The sequence below is a fragment of the Sorex fumeus genome, unplaced genomic scaffold (assembly GCF_029834395.1).
Source record: "Sorex fumeus unplaced genomic scaffold, SorFum_2.1 ptg000055l, whole genome shotgun sequence".
Taxonomy (NCBI): Eukaryota; Metazoa; Chordata; class Mammalia; order Eulipotyphla; family Soricidae; genus Sorex; species Sorex fumeus.
Window position 1 is genome coordinate 17,633,385 of NW_026606112.1, and position 20,170 is coordinate 17,653,554.

Below are 20,170 nucleotides of genomic sequence, written 5' to 3' on the forward strand. Positions count from 1 at the left end.
CCAGGGTGAGCGTTCTAGCTGGAGAGCATCTGCTGTCTCAGAGGCTGCCCAAGAAGCGAATATAGGAGGGAGCGTGGTTAACAGAACAGACGCTGGAGTCGCCCTCATGGTCCAGGGGCTACTCCTTTAAAGCTCAGAGAACTTGGGAAAGTTAGTCAGCTTGGCTGCACTTCGCTTTGATCATCTGGGAAGGAGTGAGAAGGATACTAGCTTGCAGAAGTGTCCCCAAGATTGAAGCACATAGCAATTAGTAAACAGCCTCCTGCCTCCAAGCCTGCCTCCATCTGGAAGGGTGGGGCCCGGGAATCTTACAGCATTCAAATCTGTCTGATGGATTGACTGTGTTTTGACAATCCTCCATAACCTGGTCTTGGCTTGTTTTGGTTTCTCCATCTATTCAGAATCCTGATTCCTGATGTTGCTTTAAGGCAGCCACAGCTTTAGACGAGAAGACGCGCTTCTAATGTGTTTTATCTCTGTTCTGCATGGGGTGCTCCTTGGGGAAGAGGTGTCCAGATTTCTACACCCTCTGCCTCCTTGATCAGTGAGAGCAGTCTGTCACCTGTGCCTGGAAACCTGGAACTGAAATTGGAAATATTGGAAACTTTCTTCCAATGGGGCAGAAATCAAAAGGTGCCAAGCAACACCCTTTCAACTCAAGTAATAGAGTCTCCTCCCATTCCTTAAATTTCTCAAAAGTGGTAACCTTTTAAAAAAATCTCTTTGCTTCTGTGGGCTCCTGCCCCTTAGTCTTTAAGAAAGACAGTTCTCTAATGGACTTGTCTTTGTTTCATGCCATTTACGGGTCAATTAATGGCTCTACTGATCTAGGATTGGTGAACCTCTATAGAGGGACTTTGGAATTGAATCTTGGGCCTACACTCTTGTCTCCAGATTTATGCCAGGAATTGACTGGAACTTAGCAGTGGAGTGTTTGTCTGTTGTACACATTAGTATGTCAGAGATGTCCATGGATATTTGAGTTTGAAAACTTGTTTTTGGAGAAAAAAAAGGATTCTTTGGAGCTTGGGGATGTGTCACTCTTGATGCTGTGGTCTGCTCTGCTGTAGAAACCATTTCAGGAAGCTCAAGTCTTGGTCTCATTTGGAAGGTTGGGGCAGGGTCATCAAGATACTATCTCCATTGATATCACAGTATGAGAGTATTGGAGTTGAGTTAGGCTGGTGCAGAGGGCTGTGGTGGGATGGAACCCTGGGTTTATGCAAGCACATTCTCCTCCATAGCTCAGATCTGACTTGTGGCTGAAATGATCTGCTGTTTCTGACTTTTCCCTCTCAGAATGCCCAGGGCATGGATATGTCTCTTGCCTCCCTCAAACTCAAACAGCCTCATGCCATTGCACACATTAGGTAATAATACCCATGAGCAATAAAACAATGTGAAAATAAAAATTTTCATCTCCATGCATGAAGAAAGGCATTTGCTTTGGTTTCAGTTGTAGAAATGCATTGTTTTTGTTTTTGATTTTGGGGTAAGAATGAACTTGTCTATGCTTACCTGTGTAAGATGAGAAAAAAAGTTGACTGAGTTCTGACATACAGTTTGATCAATCTAGAAATTTATAGTTTAGAGGTAATTTAACATCTCTAATCAAGTACATTAAACAAATCATCAAATTTGACTTCTCATTTCTTCCCCCCACTTCCTGAAAATGCAAAAACAAAGTGTGTGTTACTGTGTATGTTTGCTAGGTTAATACATGGTCTGCATCTGCAAATTGAGTGTGTGGCCTTAAAAAATTATGGCCATTCAGACAGAAGTTAGAAAGTATGAATTTGGCTCTTCTTGTGTAACTCCTGTCATTCTGCTTTCCTGGAAAAAGAAAATGAACAGCCATGTTTGGCATATGAACAGTCTTGTATCTAATATATATATATATAGTGGTTTCAAGCCAGATCCTTGATGTTACTTTAACTTGGTTTTCATGGTTTAATTTATTTTAGTTGGTAAAGATTATTCATCACTCATTTAATTCCAAGGTTATCTATTGATTCTTTTCTCCTCATTTGGTATTTTCTGACATTTTGTGGCACTAAATATTGATTGATACAAAATCAGTCATCTAAATGTCCAGAGGAGGCGTCGCTCACTTGTCATCAGCTGTTTTTCTGAACTAATAAGTGGGATCATCGTGTATGTCGAGGATGTTGGGTGATTTAAGGGTGGGTGTCCTGCCCTTCACACCCACTGGGCCCTGCTTATAAAAATCTTTATAGAATTTTGAAAGTGAGATCACAGAGAGATAGCACCAACAGTTTCTGCGTGGGAGGCTAAACCCTTTCCTGAAACACTTATCCGTCATTCTGTTCTAAAGCCACTCACAACCTACACTCTCAGTTCTGATGAACTATAATGATAAAGCTTGCTACACAAATAGACCTTCAAGAGGAGCCTCGCTCTTTGTTAAATGATTGACTCAGCTTTGCTTTTAATGAAATTCTGTAGATTTGAGTGGGATTCATAGCATTCCTTACCTCTTGACATTCTTTTTAACGAACATGTTCTTAGGGGAGGATGGTGTGATTGCGTTGAGTAACTTGCCCTTAGCCTGTCTTCTAAACAAATTCCCATACTCATTCTCTTCCCTTTGGAAATTCTTTAACTGCATCTCAGGTCCTCCTTTTATTGCGATATAATACAAGGGCTATTGAGAGAGTACATGTAGCTTACTCTGGTTTGACTCTAGCACCACATGATCCCCCTTGCATCTTCAGGTATATCTGCGAGGGTCCCCAGCACCATTCCATGTGAAGCTGGAGATCCCCACACAGCCCTGGGGCAGCTTGGGTAATTTCTTGCACTGCAGAAGCTGAGCAGCATAGCATCCTCTGGTTCTTACACTGAACCGCCAGGCTGAAGATCCCTGGCAAGGCCCCCAGGCCTCCTGGTACTGCTTGGGGAACACCCTGTCTTCCCAAAAGATATTAGTGAAAGAGAAAGTCAAGAGGTAAGGAATTCTACCAATCCCACGCCAGTGCTTCAGTTCTCACTTCTCTCTCCTCCCCACTTCTTGAAAATGCTAAAACAAATGTGTGTTCATGTTAATGGTTGCTGCTAGCTAATGCATGGTCTACATCAGAAAATTTCATGTATAGCCTTAAAAAATTATGCACTATGCGTTGCAAGTACTTAGAGCAGTTGGATTATAGTACTAAAACCAGATTAAAAGTACTTAGACCAATTATCACTCTGATAACAGTTGGATAGTTTTTAATAATCTCTAATCAAGTGAATTGTTGCTCTATCAAGCCAATTTTTAGGAGTCTTTGAGTCATATTGCCTAAGTTTATTTCTATCTGAAGAGACTTTGTCTCACTTCTAAAACTCTCTGAATCTCCCCTTGTGCTCATCACTTTTCCTTGCCTGGTTCCAAAGAATCTCCCTCTCTAACCCAGACTAGAATGTAGACAATAACAAGGCAGTATTGTGAATCTGTAGGTTTCCTCCCCTTTTGAAGTATTTTAATAGAAAGTGACAGAAAAGTTTTTGAAACCCAAACTAGAACTGGTGGCTATTTTAGCCCTATGACAGTATACTGAGTTTGGTAGGGAAAAAGGAAAACATATTCCTACTTTACCACTTACTCATTCGTTTATTGGTTGTAATTTCTGGGAGCTTATGATTTAAGGTGATCTTTAAAGTAAACTATTTTAAGAAAATGTTATGCAGGTCATTTGTGTTGCTCTTAACATTTGTTAAGGCACGATTCCATGTCTCTGGGACCTCTTGATATCCAGAATGTCACAAAGTCAGAAACAGTATATAAACATACTAGGAAGGAGAGTATTATTTTTATATTGAATTGGGAAAGATGATGTATGGAACATCTTCACCTGGTTGGACATAGATTTAATTCTTCTCAAATCAGCAACAGATTCATATGTAGAGAAAAATTGAGGCTCTCATATGTATGTTGTTTTCTATTACATTATTTTGCTTCGGGCTCAAGCATATCAAAGTAATTCAGACACAGTGGATGAAATCATCTGATTTCCATCAATAAACGTCTACTAAATCCTTCCGATTATAGGCAGTTGGTATTATTGCATAGCTAGAGTAAGACAAGGTAATGCCATGCAGTAATTAATTGGAGTTCTGTGGATCTGGTTTATGCTTATTTAATATTTATGGTTACAGTCAGACTTTCTCACTTAAGTGATAAAAGTAGATTTAGGTATTATAATAGATTCTGTACCTTGGTTTTACTACTTGAATCTATTGCTTCAAATCTTTTTTCATTCTATGTAGGTTAAGAAAAGTTTCTTTTGGTTTACTATTTTCTTTTTATAAATCATAAAATAATTTTTATTGCATACAATAAAAATGATAGTTGACTAAGTGTAAATGTCAATCAAGCAGTGTAATCAAGAATTATGTACTTATTAAAAAAGATTTTCATTTAAAAATCCATGAAAGTCCATTAATATTTTTGTTGTGTCTCTAAAGCATTTCCTTTAAGTATAGTTCTTAGTGATCAAGACTGGTATATACTCAGTGTAAGCCATATCCCTAAAGGAACATCGACAAATTCAGCATCAATTTCTTTAAGCTAGGAATATAAAAACAATAAGGAACAACTTAGGGAAATGGTTTGTGTAAACCTTTATGATCCCACCTCACCCAACAATACTAACAATTTAAAAAGAAGATTTATTGATCTTTTTAAAGAACTTGGCTAGTTTTATGAAAGTAACAATTTTTTTCATTTAAATGAACATAGATATACTGTGAGCTGTGAGCTGTCCTCCTGTTGTGCATCGATTTGCTCTAGCGGGCCCAGTAACGTCTCCATTGGAGACTTTGTTGTTACTGTGTTTGGCATATCGAATACGTCACGGGTATAGATATACTAGCTCATTATAAAATATGTTAGTATTTTAATGGGTACAACTGGCATGAGAAGGATAAGGATGAATACAAATGGTGGGTGGAATGTGATGGAGCTGACAGACAGAACATGTTGGGGGATGGAGAAAGGATCCTGTTCACCAGGGTATTCCACTGACCACAAGCTGGTGGGCAGTGTCAGATTATCAGTGTTAAGGAGGGAATAGTAAACTTTCATTATTCCAGTGAAATGCCGTCCTGAAACTAATCCTTTCCACACTTAGAATGACTATGTGGCAGGATTCGACTTTTTTCAGAATTTTCACTCTAATGATGGCATTTTTTTCTGTGTTTGGATAATACATCAATGGTTGGTATTGTGGATATGATATATTAGTTTTTGTGAAGCAAAATTTCTTTTGTTGTTGTTGTTGTTGTTTGGGGCAGTGCTCAGGACTTAATATTGGCTCTGACTCTGGTATCACTTGTGGTGGGTCTTGGGGATCCGAGTGGGGTGCTGGAGACTTAATCTCAGTGAGTTATGTTCCAGGCAACCACCCGATCTCCTGGGTACTATCTTGCTGGCCCCCTAAAGCACATCTTAAGTATCTTATTATTAGTTTCTAATTTTAAAAGTCAAAGTACAATAAAAAGTTTTTGGGGAAGTGGAAACTTTCCTTGAGAATGGAGTTGGAGGCTGTAGTGGGTGGGTGATAGGAAGACGTCCACATTCTATCCCAGGTGTTACATGGAAGCATGTGTAAAATCCTCTATGCGGTAAATATCGCCTTGTTCGATGCCTGGAACTCCTCATCCCTGTACTTCTCATCTATGATCCCCTGACCTGCTCCTTCCACCCACGGTTCCTATTCTGTATGTCATCTAACAGTTATTTCAATGTCATTGTCTACCATCAGGGAACTCTAATGTAAGGGTTAATTCACTTGGCAAACTTTATTCTCGACATCTTAAATTCTTGAAATGAAGATTTACCCATTTTTATTCTTGAAAGGAATATTTTTTCCTGAAATCAAGGGAGGACTGACAGATGCATTTTGTATAGATTTTCCCTTTTTAATTTATATGTATAACGTTTCCATAAGGAAAGCATTACAAATTCGAAAACACTTTCTGTTTATTATTAGTCAGCATATTCTTAAAAGGCTGCTTATCTTGAGGAAAAATAGTGATATTTCTCTGGCACTCTTTGGCATTCCTCGGTTTATAGATGCGTCACCTTGATCTCTGCTTTCATCTTTTTAAGGCATTTCTCCTGGGTGTGTATGTACCTGTTTGTCCACATTTTTATCCTTTTATAGGACACCAGTCATATTGGATTAAACCCACCTTCGTGACTTTGTTTCTGCCTGATTGTCTTTGGAAAGAGTCTGTCTCCAAATATAGTTACATCCTGTAGTACCAGAGGTTAGGGCTCCAGTTTATCTATTTGGAAAGATATAATTCAATCCTCAGCCAAGGACCTAATTATATATTAGCATTTAAAAAACATGTGTAAAAATAACCCCACCCCACCCCCACCAGCAGATATATGTTTTTGTCATGAAATGTCAGTTTTGTGTTCTGACCAGTTTCTTACCTGTGATTTTCTTATACTCTTTGTATAGTCTAAACATCTTTTAATGAAGACATTGAATAAAGATAGAAAGGAAACTCATTCCTTTTTGATTATTTGATTTAAAAATAGTGAATAAAGGCTATGCTATTTAATAAGCTCCTGTATTCATGTATGTTCTCATTATGTTTACATTTTAGAGACATGTATTTGGTTTTATCACTAGTGAATTCATACTGAGTTGCATTTATTATTTGATGCTTCATTTTGCTTTTATTAATTTCTTTGCTAAATGATAAGTAGCATTAAAGTCATGCTATTCTGTGTTTGCATTCAGAGACAGACTGATGCTGCATTATTGAACACTTTTCCCCTTTCTTTTTAAAATTTATATTTCACATCATTTGTGGAAATTACCATGCTTAAAAGCAAGAAAATCCCAGGCTGCAAAGGCAGAAAAGGGTGAACTATCAGAGACACAAGTAGGATAGGTTGGTCTTGTGGTTGTATCTATTAAAAAATAATACTTCTGACTAATTTGATGCTGGTGATAATGCTCTAACAATAATATTTTACTTTATTCTTCTTTTTTACTTTATTCTTATAATAGTATAGTAAAGACAATGTATTGACCATAGTACGTTAGGTTTTACTGTGGCAATATACAATTCTGAAAGTTTATTTCTTCCTTCAATTCCTGTAGTTGGTCCAGGTGAGTCTCCAAGGCTTCTAAGCCCCACTAACTGGCTCCTAATGCTAGTTCCTTTGATATTAAAGCACAGAGATAAACGTATGTTTCCATAATCACTGATGTGCAGGAACAGTGGGCTGATAAGTCAAGTACTAGTGATTAAGGATTTCTCTCAGGAGGATGCAGCCATAAATCTTACATTTCATTGGCCAAACTAAATCATGTGGTTAGCACTAACTTTCAAGGGCTTAGGAAAATGCAGTCTTGCTATGAGCCTGTAACAAAGGGGAACTAGGTTTTGGGAAATAATCATATGGCTGAGATTATAGCACCTTCCTCTAAGAGGTATAAACTAGGTCTCAGGGGCCAGGCTTAGTATTGTGGGTAGGGCACTTGCCTTGCATGCCTTGAATTTCATCCGAAGCACCACATATGGTCCCCTGAAGACAGTTAGGACTAATCCCTGAGGGCAGAGGCAGGGTAAGTCCAGAGTACATCCGGCTGTAACCCCCAAACAAACAAACGATAGAGAAATATAGAGAGAAACTACATTCAGACAGTTGGGTAACCCGTCCAGGGATGCCGAGATAGGTAGAATATAATGGAGTTCTAATGAAAGCTAGGTCCATTTTATTTTAAAGATTATATTCAACTGCTTTGTGTGTATGTTATATAAGAACTATTTTCAGCTGCCTTGCAATTGATGTGATTTATATTATACAACAAATTGCTCCTGGTTTACCTTATGTAGCCTATTGATAGGAATTTGGAGGGGATTAGAAAAATCCAGATGATTTGTGATTGTTTCCACTGAGTCTAGTAGAAATTTTCTAGACCCCGTCTCTGGACTTTTTTCTTATATTCAGGGTAATCTTTAAAGAAGCATTATAAGTAAAGAGCAGACTCAGTCAGGTAAAGGAAGAATTTTTATTTACTTTTATAGAGGTGAGTTGGAAGTTATATACTTATTGTTATAAGGATGATAATGACAAATTAGGTTTTGGTTGCAATTTTTAGCCTACAGAACATGTTCACATGTAATTTGAAGTTAGGAGCAAATGCAAGTTTGCTAATTGAATGTGATGCCACATTGATGACATTGTGATAGTCATACAACCATTGGAGGTGGGCAAGTAAGATGGAGAAATTACCTGATGTTTTGCTGAGAAAAATTTAATTTGGAAAAGAAACACTTCAGGAGAGGCATAAAGGCATGCATTGGATCTCTGAAGATTTATCTTATAGAATTGACATTCATATAAATCCTTATAGAATTTAGAAATTGTACAGCAATGGATGTTATAGGGGGTAAGAATATTCCATTAATTATAGTACAGAACCATCAATCAGGGAACAAAAGTGTATTGAGAGGTAGTAAGATGACTGTTATTGGTATTATAAGCATTGCTTGGATGTACATTGGCAGGTCTGGAAATTTTAGCATCAGATGATATCAAACAGTATTAATCAACCTTAAGTTTTTTTATTCTGATCTTGGGTACTCAGTAAAATTATTTTTCAAGAGAGTAATCCAAGAAACAAAATAACATTGCTATGGATCTCACCCTAGACCAACTGGAGCAGTATATCCCAAGGGATTCCCTGTTGGGTCTATTGTGCAATCAAATTTGAGAACCATCGTTATAAATGAAAAGAAATAGGTGGCATTAGTAGTAGTCACAGCTGCATAAATTTGAACTCTAGGTAATCTATTCTGAACAGTAGGAGAGAGTATCATTTGGTGCAAGAAAGAATAATGAAGCAGCACAGAAACTGGTTGAGTTTCTTTTGGTTGACTCCCAAATTTTGAGGAGCCCATTAGAACCGAAACCTCTGATCACTATGGATAATAGTTTGGGAGAAAAGTTTGAGGTCCATGGTCAGACAGAGTGCCTACTGTAGGACAACTTTTTGGAGAAACCAGGGATGTTAGATGCTCAGGATTCATCTTGAAGATTCTATATTCACCATCGAGAATTTGTTATTACTCATGTTTATTGATTGCTGGGTGATTCATACAGTGTTGTAGGAGATGTGTTCACATAAAATGTGTTGATTTTATCTAAAGTAGCTTATTTCTTCTAAGTAGCCCGGCAAGCTACCAGTGATATATTCAATATGCCAAACACAGTAACAACAAAGTCTCCAATGGAGACGTTACTGGGCCTGCTCGAGCAAATCGATGAACAACGGGAGGACAGTGACAGGACAGTGACAGATTACAGCCCATCAATGCTGCAGGACAATGCAAACTGGTGTGTGTGTGTGTGTGTGTGTGTGTGTGTGTGTGTGTGTGTGTGCATGCATGCACACATGCATGTGTGTATATGTGCATGTTGAGATGAGCGGATGGGAGCACTGATAGGCATGCATATTTTGAGGGCAGAAAGCGTGCCTTCTAGCTTTCCTCCTCCGACCTTTATGCCAGAAGCATAAGAATGACCCATTGTCCACTGAGCATGGAGTTTGGTTGTTGCTAATCTTCTGGATGATCAACAGCAGAGCTGGCCTTCAGCCTGAGTATTTGGCAGCTGTCAGGGGTGCCCCTTGTATCCCAGATTTGTTCCAGTGTGGCTTCTTCCCACCCAAACCCTCATCCTCTGGCATGGCGCTTTCTCCATGACAGTCTGCCCTCGAACTGCCCTTGCTGCTGATTTGGTAAAGGCTTGCAACGAAAGGGAGTAAGAGCCACTGAGGAATCCAGTCTGTGCTAGCAGTATCAGCAATGGATGAGCCCTCCTCAAGGCTGGAAGAAGACTGGAAAAAAGGACTTCAGCGAGAAGTGAGCTGGCAGGTAAGTGACGTCCTCAGCTCCAGACAGACAGACCCAAGTCCCTCTCTTTCAACTCTTTTCGCTCATATATAAGCAATTCACATCCGTCTATTTGCAGAACTCATATGAGCAGACACCCATTTGGGAAATGTTATCATTATATTTCCAATTCTTTGTAAGTCATGCAAATAAGACTTCAAGTGAATTTACGGTAGATTCTTGAGCAAGTCAATAGGATTCTACAAATCTATAGATGTTGCTAAATTTATACATTTTTAAAAAAAATAAAGGCTCTTGAATTAATAAGCTGCAGGTGTATATCAAAGGAAACATGCAGATTTGGTTTGTATGAGTACAAGTTCATTGCAATATAAAATTTTAATACAGCACCTGTCACCAGACATACTTTATGGTGTGATAGTCATTTGGTATAAGGGTCTTGGTTTTAACCTATTTTAATGAGGTGACCATTCTTTTAAAGCAGCTTGCATGCCTTTCTTATTTATGCTGAACTCATAATAGGTAGAAGCTCTGTGGTTTGCAGAGAGTTCAAACTAAAGGATTCATTTTGGTGTAGAGGCAGTTTTCATTAAAATATGCAAAGCAGTTATGTTTATACGTTACAATACCTATTTCAAATTAGCAAAATTATATGCTCCTGTCTCGTAAGCTGCCAACTGAAATCCCTTCCTAAATCCTGTTGAATGGCTTTGATTACTCTTCTTCACATTACACATTACACACCTCTAATGCATATTTTTACGCATCCACTCCATTGCCATTTAATTAGACAACAATATTGAGAGTGATGCCAGCACTTCTCATCCCCCCACCCCCTGCTGCCTTTTAAAAATGCTACTGCTTTATGGAAAAAAGAACACTTTCGTGCATGAAGCATTTCTTATGGGTGGTGTTGGATAAAGTGCAACTGAGATTTCCATTTTGTTTATAACAGAAAGTTTCATATAAAAATGGTGATTCAGAAGTTGATTTTCAACACCTGTTTTTTAAAATGGTTCTCCCTTTTTATAAGAAGAGGGGAACTATTCAGGAAATTCTGTTTAGTGATAGAAATTTTTGTGAAATATAGTACTGATATATTGGCAGGTATGTTTAGCACTAAGCAAGGTGATGTTTGGTAAGGAGCTTCAGACAACAAACAAACGTCCTCAGACTCATAGAATTGGAGTCCTCCCATTTTGAGTGGGAACATTATTTAGGAAGGAGGAAGGGATACAAAATAAATTTCTGATGACACTTGGAACATATCATATGTTGGGTCCCTAGGGAACCTAAATAGAAATTCAGGTATTGTGTGGTATGTTGATGTGACTTTTAGATTTTTGGTCTTTGCTTATAAATTGTCCTTTAGAAAGATGGTACCTAAAACACAGTCTATTCCAAAAGGGGGCGGGGGAAGAATATGTGAAGCTATGCATTAGAGATCTCTGTGAATAAATATTTAATCTAGCAATATGAAATACAATTTTTTAATGTTAAAAAGCATGTGCCCTATTTATGTTAGTATTCTATGAATGTTTAAATTAAGCATTTCCCCAAAAGTTGAGAGTAAAAATATTCTCTATGCCAGAGATATTCTCTATCTCCAGAGATGAGATCCTGGCAGCTGGTTGACCCCTGCCCATTCCACTGTGATAACTGAGAAAGGGCATCTTAATCTCTGATCTGTTGGTAATGCATGCGGTGGGGGAAGGAGTATCACAGTGTATCAGCACCTCCTTTACTTGCTGCTGGTCCTTCACCCATAAATGAGGCATGCCTGCTGACCCTGCTCTTCAGTCATTGGATTGACATGTTGGGTCCTGACATGCACAGTGTGTTCAGGAATACACAAGCTGTCCATAAAAATAAATTTGATCATACTGGACGCAAGACCTTTGTTATGGCAAATACTTTTTGAGGTTATCCATAGTACTTATGGAGTTATGGGTGTAAATATTTAGTCAGATACTACATTTCTTCAGGGGGTGGGGAAAGCATCTCCCAGGAAGTGCCCCAGACTTAGCCAACCGGCCTGGGGATTCATTGTCAGTGCTCAGGCATGTAGGATCTTAGTTTTCTGGGATTATTTGAGCCACCCCCAGCAGTGCTCAGGGGCCTCTAGAACCATACTTGACAATGCTTGGGGGACCAGAGGGTGCTTGTGAGGGGGATGTTGAACCAGGATCAGCATCAGGCAAGGAATATGTGAACTCTATGTGAATACTACCTCTCTGGGCCTCAAATACTACGTCACTGAATGAAACAGATGCAGCATTTTTACTACCTACCAACACTTTAGCATTCCTGAGGATTGGTTGTGGTGGCATTGGTGTGTGTGTGTGTGTGTGTGTGTGTGTGTGTGTGTGTGTGTAGGGTTCCTTTCATTTTACAATGAAGGAATTATCATTCAGTAAGGTCCTATAACCTGTAAAGCCATCTGATGTTCATGTTCAGACCAGTTTGACTTAAATGCCTGTACTCTTCTCATGTTTGTTGCTGTGCTGTCTGAACTGAATTTTATCTCATTTTTTATCTCATGGAATTATAGCTTACAAGCAGCTGTGATGTGGGCAGGCAGGAAGCAAGAGGAAGAAAGGGAGAAAGCATGATGATCATCTAATAGAATAATCAATCTCTGAATCATTAAGACTTTAATAGAATGTTTTTAATAGTGTATTTTTTAACCCTTACTACCTACCAGAAATTGAGTTGTTTTTCTAATTCATACACATATCCTGTCAGGTGTTATTTATTCATGCAATGTAAATGTAGAAATGAGGCTCAACAGTGTTAGGGAAGGTGGACAAGTTCACACCACTACCAAGGGGCTAAACTAGGATGTAGATTTGCTGGAGGTCCTGAAGTGTGTGCACGAGGATAAGGCTGGTTTTCAGTGTGTGCTTCCAAATTATATTTTTATCATGCATATTTTATTAATCATATCTATTTATCTCATCCCAATGCTGTCATAGGATTTAATCTTTGAGATGTACCCAGGGTCTTATTTTTTTTACTAAGTTTATTTGGGCTAAAATGACTTGCTTTCTCACTTCTTCAGAATGCATTTTAATTGGATGCTGTTTGCCTTAAATGAACCAGCCTACCCATGGAGTTGAAAATGAACAAGATGCAATTTCTAGAATCAACTGTAAATTTGAAAATCCATTTAAGCATAGAACCCATACTGGAAAACCAACAGCATCTGTGTAAAGTTAGTGCCACTGTCTCACGTAGTCCACTTCCACTCTGGGAGAAGCACAGGAATGAAATGACAGAGACTTCTGCCACCAGAAAAACCACATGATCACTGGTTAACTTCCTTACAGCAGTGCCTTTGCTTCTTTACTTGTCAGTGCTGGTGATTTTGTTTGAGAAAGGTCTGGGGGGGTGGGGGTTGGGGGATTGGGAGTTGATTGTCTTTCCAATAAAGTTGTTTCATTGTTCGTGGGAATTAAAATCAGTTGAAAAACTTTATAGAGAGACAAACAACTCTTTTTTTTTTTTTGGATAACAATCTACCTTAGGGCGGGCCCCTTGAAAATGGCAGATGTAATCACTGTGTCTGGTCATTTTGAACTCTCCTATTGATCTTTTGCGTTGGTGCTTGCCTCCTCCACAGGGAGATGAATTCCTCAAGGGCAGATGTGTATGTTGTTTGCTTCTGTGTCTCTGCTCTTAACTCTGAATCTGGTTCATCCATCTTGATATGTTTACTGATTTGAATAGAATTGCATATTTGATCTAGAAGAAAAACTTGCCTTTTTGTTTTTTGTTTGGGGGCCACACCCAGTGGTGCTCAGGGCTCACTCCTGGTACTGCACTCAAGGATCATTCTTGGTGGTCTCAGAGATCATGCAGGATGCTGGGGATTCAACCTAGATCAGTTGTGTTTGAGGCAAGCAGCCTGCCCACTGTACCACTCTACCTGAGCATTCTGAACCCTGAAAATAGCATATTTGATCACCAAAAAATGTGACGTGGTCCTTGGTTTTTATATAGGAAGAATTGAAGCTGAGGAGTCAAAGTGACTGGCCTGAATTCCTCCCCACCCTTCCCATATTGGTTAGTGAGGAGTAGGAACTATTCTCTCCCAATTAAACTTTCTTCCTTTCCTGGACTACTTCTGTATAAATTTTGATTACCTCAATTTTCTTATCTGTAAAATGGGTACCAGATCCTATTATTGATTCTCTTTTGATAGTCCCACTTATTATGACAAGTTTATCTGTACAGGTCTAAATTTACAGGTCAATGGCGTAAAAATCAAGAACATGGGACCTGGACTCGGACTTCTTTTTTCAATACCTACTATGTACAAATCACATCCTCACTTTAATGAATGAGAAAATATCAGAGGTATTTTCCCTTGACTTGAGATCAAAATAGGGAGAGCAGAGCAGGTCATGCAAGAGAGAATCAAGATGCTTTGTGCACCAGGGAAGCAGTATGGAGCAGTCTCCACTTTATCTAAGGGACAGCCTAGAGGTGGCAACCTTGAAGCTAGTTTTTAAACAGGAAAGAAGCTATAGCAGACAATACTCTGGGGAGACTATATAGGTCAGGAGAGAAAAAAATGCTTGAGAGAGACTCAAAAATATGTGTTGAGCAGCCAGTTCTGTGGGTGAAATGAGAGTGGGAGAAAAGGAATGTAAGAGGAAATAAAAGAAACGGTCCTGTGTGGTGAGGTGGGGCATTTTTGAGTGTCGGTGGAGAGCCACAGTGATGGGATTTTAGCAAAAGTTAGACATAGGAATCAGGTTTTTCTCTCCAAAGATCATTAGAGCATCAGTGCAAAAGGTGAAGTGGGATGTGGTAAGACTAGAACCCAGAACCCCAATTGGAAAGCTGCTTTGCTTATAATAGGGATGACTTTATAGAGGCGATGGCTCTGTCCATCAAGAGCTTACTGTGTGCCAAGAGCTGTTTTAAGCACTTCCTCTATCAACTTAGAATCCTCATCATTGCAAGTTAGGAGGATGCTCAGAGTAGCCTCATTCTATAGATGAGGAAGATTCAGGTAATTAAGATCACTTCACTACCATGTAGGACCTAACACAAAGCAGCTTGGATCCAGAGCTTGTCAGCGTCCTAGGATTACATCCTTCCAACTGTAGTTATGGGGTAGGGATGACTTTATAGAGAAGACGGCATTTGAAGTCAGTATTTTTTCATTTTAATTTTTAAGTTATTATTATTTATTGAATTTCCATAAGAGTGGGCTGGAGCGATAGCATAGCAGGTGGGGCATTTGCCTTGCATGCAGCAGACCCAGGTTCAATTCTTCCACCCTTCTCAGAGAGCCCAGCAAGCTATGAAGAATATCCTGCCTTCTTGAAGAATAACCCGCCTGCTCCGCAGAGCCTGGCAAGCTTCCCTTGATGTATTTGATATGCCAAAAACAGTAACAACAAGTCTCACAAAGGAGACATTACTGGTGCCCGCTTGAGCAAATCAATGAACAATGGGAGGACAGTGCTACAGTGCTACAGTGAGATAAACTATTACAAAGCTCTTCATGATCAGGTTTCAGCTACACAATGTTCAAACATCAGTCCCTCCACCAGCTTTTATTTCCCACCACCAATGTCACTAGTATCCTCCCCTGCCACTGAGGCCAATTTTTTAAGGAGGAATAGAATTTAAGGAGGAATAAAACTTGAATTAGAATCTAAGCTCTCCATACTTCACTGAGATGAGTATATGGTACTTGAGGCAGAAAAAAGTGTCTCTTGTTTATGTCTCTGGGCTCATGGTGGCAGGGGAAGGGTTCTTCTGAAATTGTTGAAATACATGAGGTTCTTTCAGGGGTCTGTTGGGCCACATCTGGTGATACTCCGGTCTTACTCCAGACTCTGTGCTCAAAGACACTCTGCAGCGTTTGGAGGGCTATATGTGATGCTGGGTATTGAACCAATTTGCCTCTCTTCCTTCCTTCCTTCCTTCCTTCCTTCCTTCCTTCCTTCCTTCCTTCCTTCCTTCCTTCCTCCCTCCCTTCCTCTCTCTTCCTCTTCCTCTTCCTCTTCCTCTTCCTCTTCCTCTTCCTCTTCCTCTTCCTCTTCCTCTCCTCCCCTCCCCTCCCCTCCTCTCCCCTCCCCTCCCCTCCTCTCCCCTCCCCTCCCCTCTCCTCTCCTCTCCTCCCCTCCCCTCCCCTCCCCTCTCCTCTCCTCCCCTCCCCTCTCCTCTCCTCCCCTCCCCTCTCCTCTCCTCCCCTCCACTCCCCTCCCTCTCCTCTCCCCTCCTTCCTCTCCTCTATCACATTTGCCCTCCCATTTCTTCCCCTCCCTTCCTTCTTCCTTTCCCCTTCCCCTTGCCTCTCCTCTCTCCTCTCCCCTCCTTCTCCCCTTCCTCCTCCCCTTTCCTCCCCTCCTCTCTTTCTCCTCTCCCTCCTCCCCTCCCCTGCCCTGTGGGTTTCTCCAAAGATTAGTCAAGCACCCAGCAAGTGTGCTTTCAATAAGCCATTAGTGGTGGGCACTTGTAGATTTGGAAGCAGAGCGTCTTCCTGGGGAAGGTGTATGTGGCTTTATGCCTGTGTGCCAGTCAGGTTAGCCCCTGTGCTCTTTCTTCCTCTGTGAGATGAGGGGAAAATATTTACTTCCTAGGCAATTATTCCAAGTAATAATATGCATTTGAATAAACCTCTAGTTTATAGTCTATAAAGCATACTCTACGATCAAGATCTTGTTTCTGTGAACTGAAAACAAAGTGGAATTGCACCTCTGACATAATACCAAATGCCAACCTAATTTTGTCTATTTTCTGTCCTTCCTTCCCAGTCCACAGCTGTGTGTGTTTCAGTTTCTACGCAGGAAAGGAAATAAGTAGATGTGTTGTTTCCCAACCTCAGAAGAGGGTTTTCATCTTCATATTTGAAGTACCTTATATTGGAGATGGACAGAGCAGCAGCACGTCTGTTTTATTGGTTTATGATACTTAGGAAGTTCAAGGATTTAGCGTCACACCTCTATATGGGCAGAAGATACCTACCACTAGAGTGCCAGGGCCATCTTACCACCTAAGGCACTCCTGTTTGAATTCCTCCCACTCCTCTCTCCTCCCAGGAACCACAGTAGTTTTCATAGTCTAGAGTTTTCATAGTCTAGTGAGCTTTTGTGGTTTTTCCAGTTTATCTGCTTTAGTCATTCATACTCTCCACAGGAGTGAAATCATCTGGCATTGTCTTCCATTTTCTTGGCTTATTTCACTTAACAGTGATGCATATTTTAGTTTATATCATGTTAGAAGAAGCAGTCCCTTCTATTAAGTAAGGAGAGACATACCAATGATACAGACTGAGCAGCTCTAACTTTATGTTTAAGAGGATAATGGACCTGGCATTTCTAGAAATGGTTTGATTGCAGGTTTCAGAGGTCGGATTTGTAAGAAAACAAGTAGAAATGGTTATAGTTCTGGCACAAGTGTGTGTTTTCGAACACCTTTTCTTGCCGCTTGTAATTTTTTATTGTTTCCTTTTAAGTGACACGGGAGTCATTCATTTATTCATGCAAGGGAGATGAAGTGTCTGATCTATGTCTTAGATTCAAATATCATAGATTCATAAGGCTAGGGGAGACCTTGGAATGACATCTCATTGTTTGTTTTCACTCTACATGTTCCTCACTCTGAGCAGAAGCAAATCCAGAATGCTGAAGACAGATGACCTTATATAGCTTCTCTCCATAACTCATTCGTAGGTCTAACAAATGATTCCTAGGCTAAGGAAATTCTTCCTTGTGGCGGATTTAAACCTCACCCGTTGCAGCTTAAGATCTGTTCCTTCATCCTCCCTGGAGGTGGAGAAAAACAGTTCCGTCATTGTCCTCAGAAATCAGCCTTCCTGGCCTTGAAGATCATTATGAAAGCAGCCTTTAGCTTTTGCTTCTCAAGGCTAAGCAACCTAAATCCTTCACTATAATTTTTTATTTTCATCTTCTTGAGTTTCTCTGAACCTTATCCAAGTCTCCTCATTACTCTTAAGTTCTATAGCCTAGAACTTTTCAAGAGTATCTAACTAGGGCTAATAAATAGTGATCACTAGCTCATTCATTGAGTCAGTGAATTTATTGAGCTTCACATTTTACAAAACAGACCTCCAGGCAAGGTACAGGGAGTATCAAGATAAGTGAAAACCACACCATGTGGCCACCAAAGAGCCCACTTCATATTATGGGTCACTACTTACTAGCTATATGACCTTATTTATGCCTTAACTTTCAATATCTATGTTTTCTCTTGAGCAACATGAGATAATGAAAGTTTCTACCTCAGAAGGACATGGTGAGGATTAATTGGGCAAACACATCTTTGCACCACTTGGAATAGTAGTTGACATGTATTGTGGTTGGGGAATTGTTAGAAAAAATAAAAATAAAATAAGTGTAGACATTGCTTTTAAGTTATGCCCACTCTTCTTGAAAGGATAAATTAGTAAAGAAACAACTAGTTTCCTGATAGGATCGGCTAAGTTCTAGCAGTTTAAGAGCTGTTAGAAATGGAAGTTTAGAGAATTAAGAACAATTATGCCTCGAGTCATGAGAAATGGGTTTATGAGCTAAGAAAGTTGAACTATCTAGTATGTTGTAAGTTCATGGAACTCCTGGCTTGTAAGACGGAGACCTTAAAATGACATCTCGCTTCTTCTCATCCTACAGATAATTGAGGCAAATCTAAGGAGAATAGTAAGGGTTTTCTAGATGGAAAAGAGGCCAAAAAGGTATTAGGGCCAGAGGATTCCTCCTTGTGAATAAAGTAACTGACAGGTAAATATAAGACAAATAGTTGAGAAAAACCAGTGGGTAATGTACCTGTGAGACAGTGGAGAGTTTCTTGCCTCTGGGTGTTGTCAGAATGGCAATGGAACAGAGTCCTGGCTGATATAGTTTCCTTCTTGCCTTCTTCATCTAAGCTATCTCACAGGACGTTGTTTTACAGAGTTGTAGCTCAGTTGTGAAGCTTGTTATAGCATTTTGTGAATCTTGACTATAAGTTGTCTTAGATTGGAGTTATGTGCTAATCCTCCCTGAAGATCAGGACCGGAATATTATTCATCACCCCCTCTTACCAGGGTGTAAGAAGTCATGTGTGTTGAGATCAGCTATGCCATGCACAACCAGGGCACTCATTTGCATGTTCTAGAACAACCACCTGTGTCTGATCCAGTCTTGAATGAATTGCAAATCAATGAAGGAGACAAAAACAAATAAATGAATCCGGGGATCTCAAAAGATTCAAATTTGACTCAATTTCATACGCCTCTTGGGGAGGAAATAATTTTGTGTAAAACCCCCAAATCCTATCTAAGAAGAAGCAAATTTCCCCTTGGTGTTTTTGCTTTTTACACTCAATCTCCTATACTCTGGAGTGCCGCATTCATGGCTGATTATTCTGATTGGGAACGGGTGAGCCTTGAGTGAATTTAGGCTGTTCGTTTTTTCTTTCTTTTTTTTTCCCCTTCTGGGACTCTTCCTTGATCATAAACTTCCATAGACCACAATATATGCTGATGATGGCTCAAGAACATTTGACGTGTGAAGGGCAGATTTCAAAGAAGGTGGAGGGGAAACGGCAGTCCTTGAGTCACTAAAGAGACAAATACATTTTACATCAAGTTCCCCTCTTGAAAAAAAATTTCTCAAAAGGAGTGAGAAATACTCAAGTTGGAACAGCTGGTTGAATGCAGCGATTCTCTCACTTAGGGCGCAAAAGCCGCAATTTTCTATCTAATTCACTACTCCATCATTCCATGGCCCCTGTCTCAAGCTCAATTTAAGCTCAGTCCCCAGTACGCAGAGCAGAGCCATTGTATAATGCTAAAGAAATGCCTGGTTGAAAGGACCAAGGGGGAAGGAAGAGCAATGTGATGACCCAGTGCTCGAGTTACCTGGCATCATGGGATCACGTGACGTCCCTCTGCCTCACTGTGCGTGTGTAAAGACCTGTGTAAAGACCGTGTGTCGTTGGTTTGTTCTCTTTTCACCTTTCAATGATGATTATCACTCCACGATAGGAAAATATGACTGAGCGCAGCCTGACGCTTCTGTTCATGTGCTCTCCGCATGTATTGGGGAAACAGATTTACCGGAGACTCAGGGGGCAGCGCCTGGATTGAAAGTTGGTTGCCTCAAGGGCTTTGAATTGAAATGGAAACTGGCTGGCTCTCTGCAGAACTCCATTACTGTTGATGACTGTTTGTCTTTTTCAGAAGAGTTCGGGTGAGCAATAAATATGACTGCTCTTTAGGGAGAGCGTCCTGAAAACTGTTGGATCTTTTCTTACACATGTCAAG

At 40.0% G+C, this 20,170-nt stretch overlaps 1 protein-coding gene across 4 annotated transcripts in view; it reads left to right on the forward strand.

Moving 5' to 3' along the window:
• PPARGC1A (PPARG coactivator 1 alpha) overlaps positions 1-20,170 on the forward strand; it is a 705,257-nt gene that overhangs the window by 380,652 nt on the left and 304,435 nt on the right. The window contains exon 2 of one of the 4 annotated variants that reach the window (XM_056125623.1): positions 9,739-9,906. The exons of the other annotated variants lie outside the window; for them this stretch is intronic. Within the exon in view, the coding sequence (XP_055981598.1) occupies positions 9,838-9,906 (69 nt within the window). The 5' untranslated portion in view covers positions 9,739-9,837. The remainder of the gene's footprint in view (positions 1-9,738; positions 9,907-20,170) is intronic. 4 annotated transcript variants of the gene reach the window in all.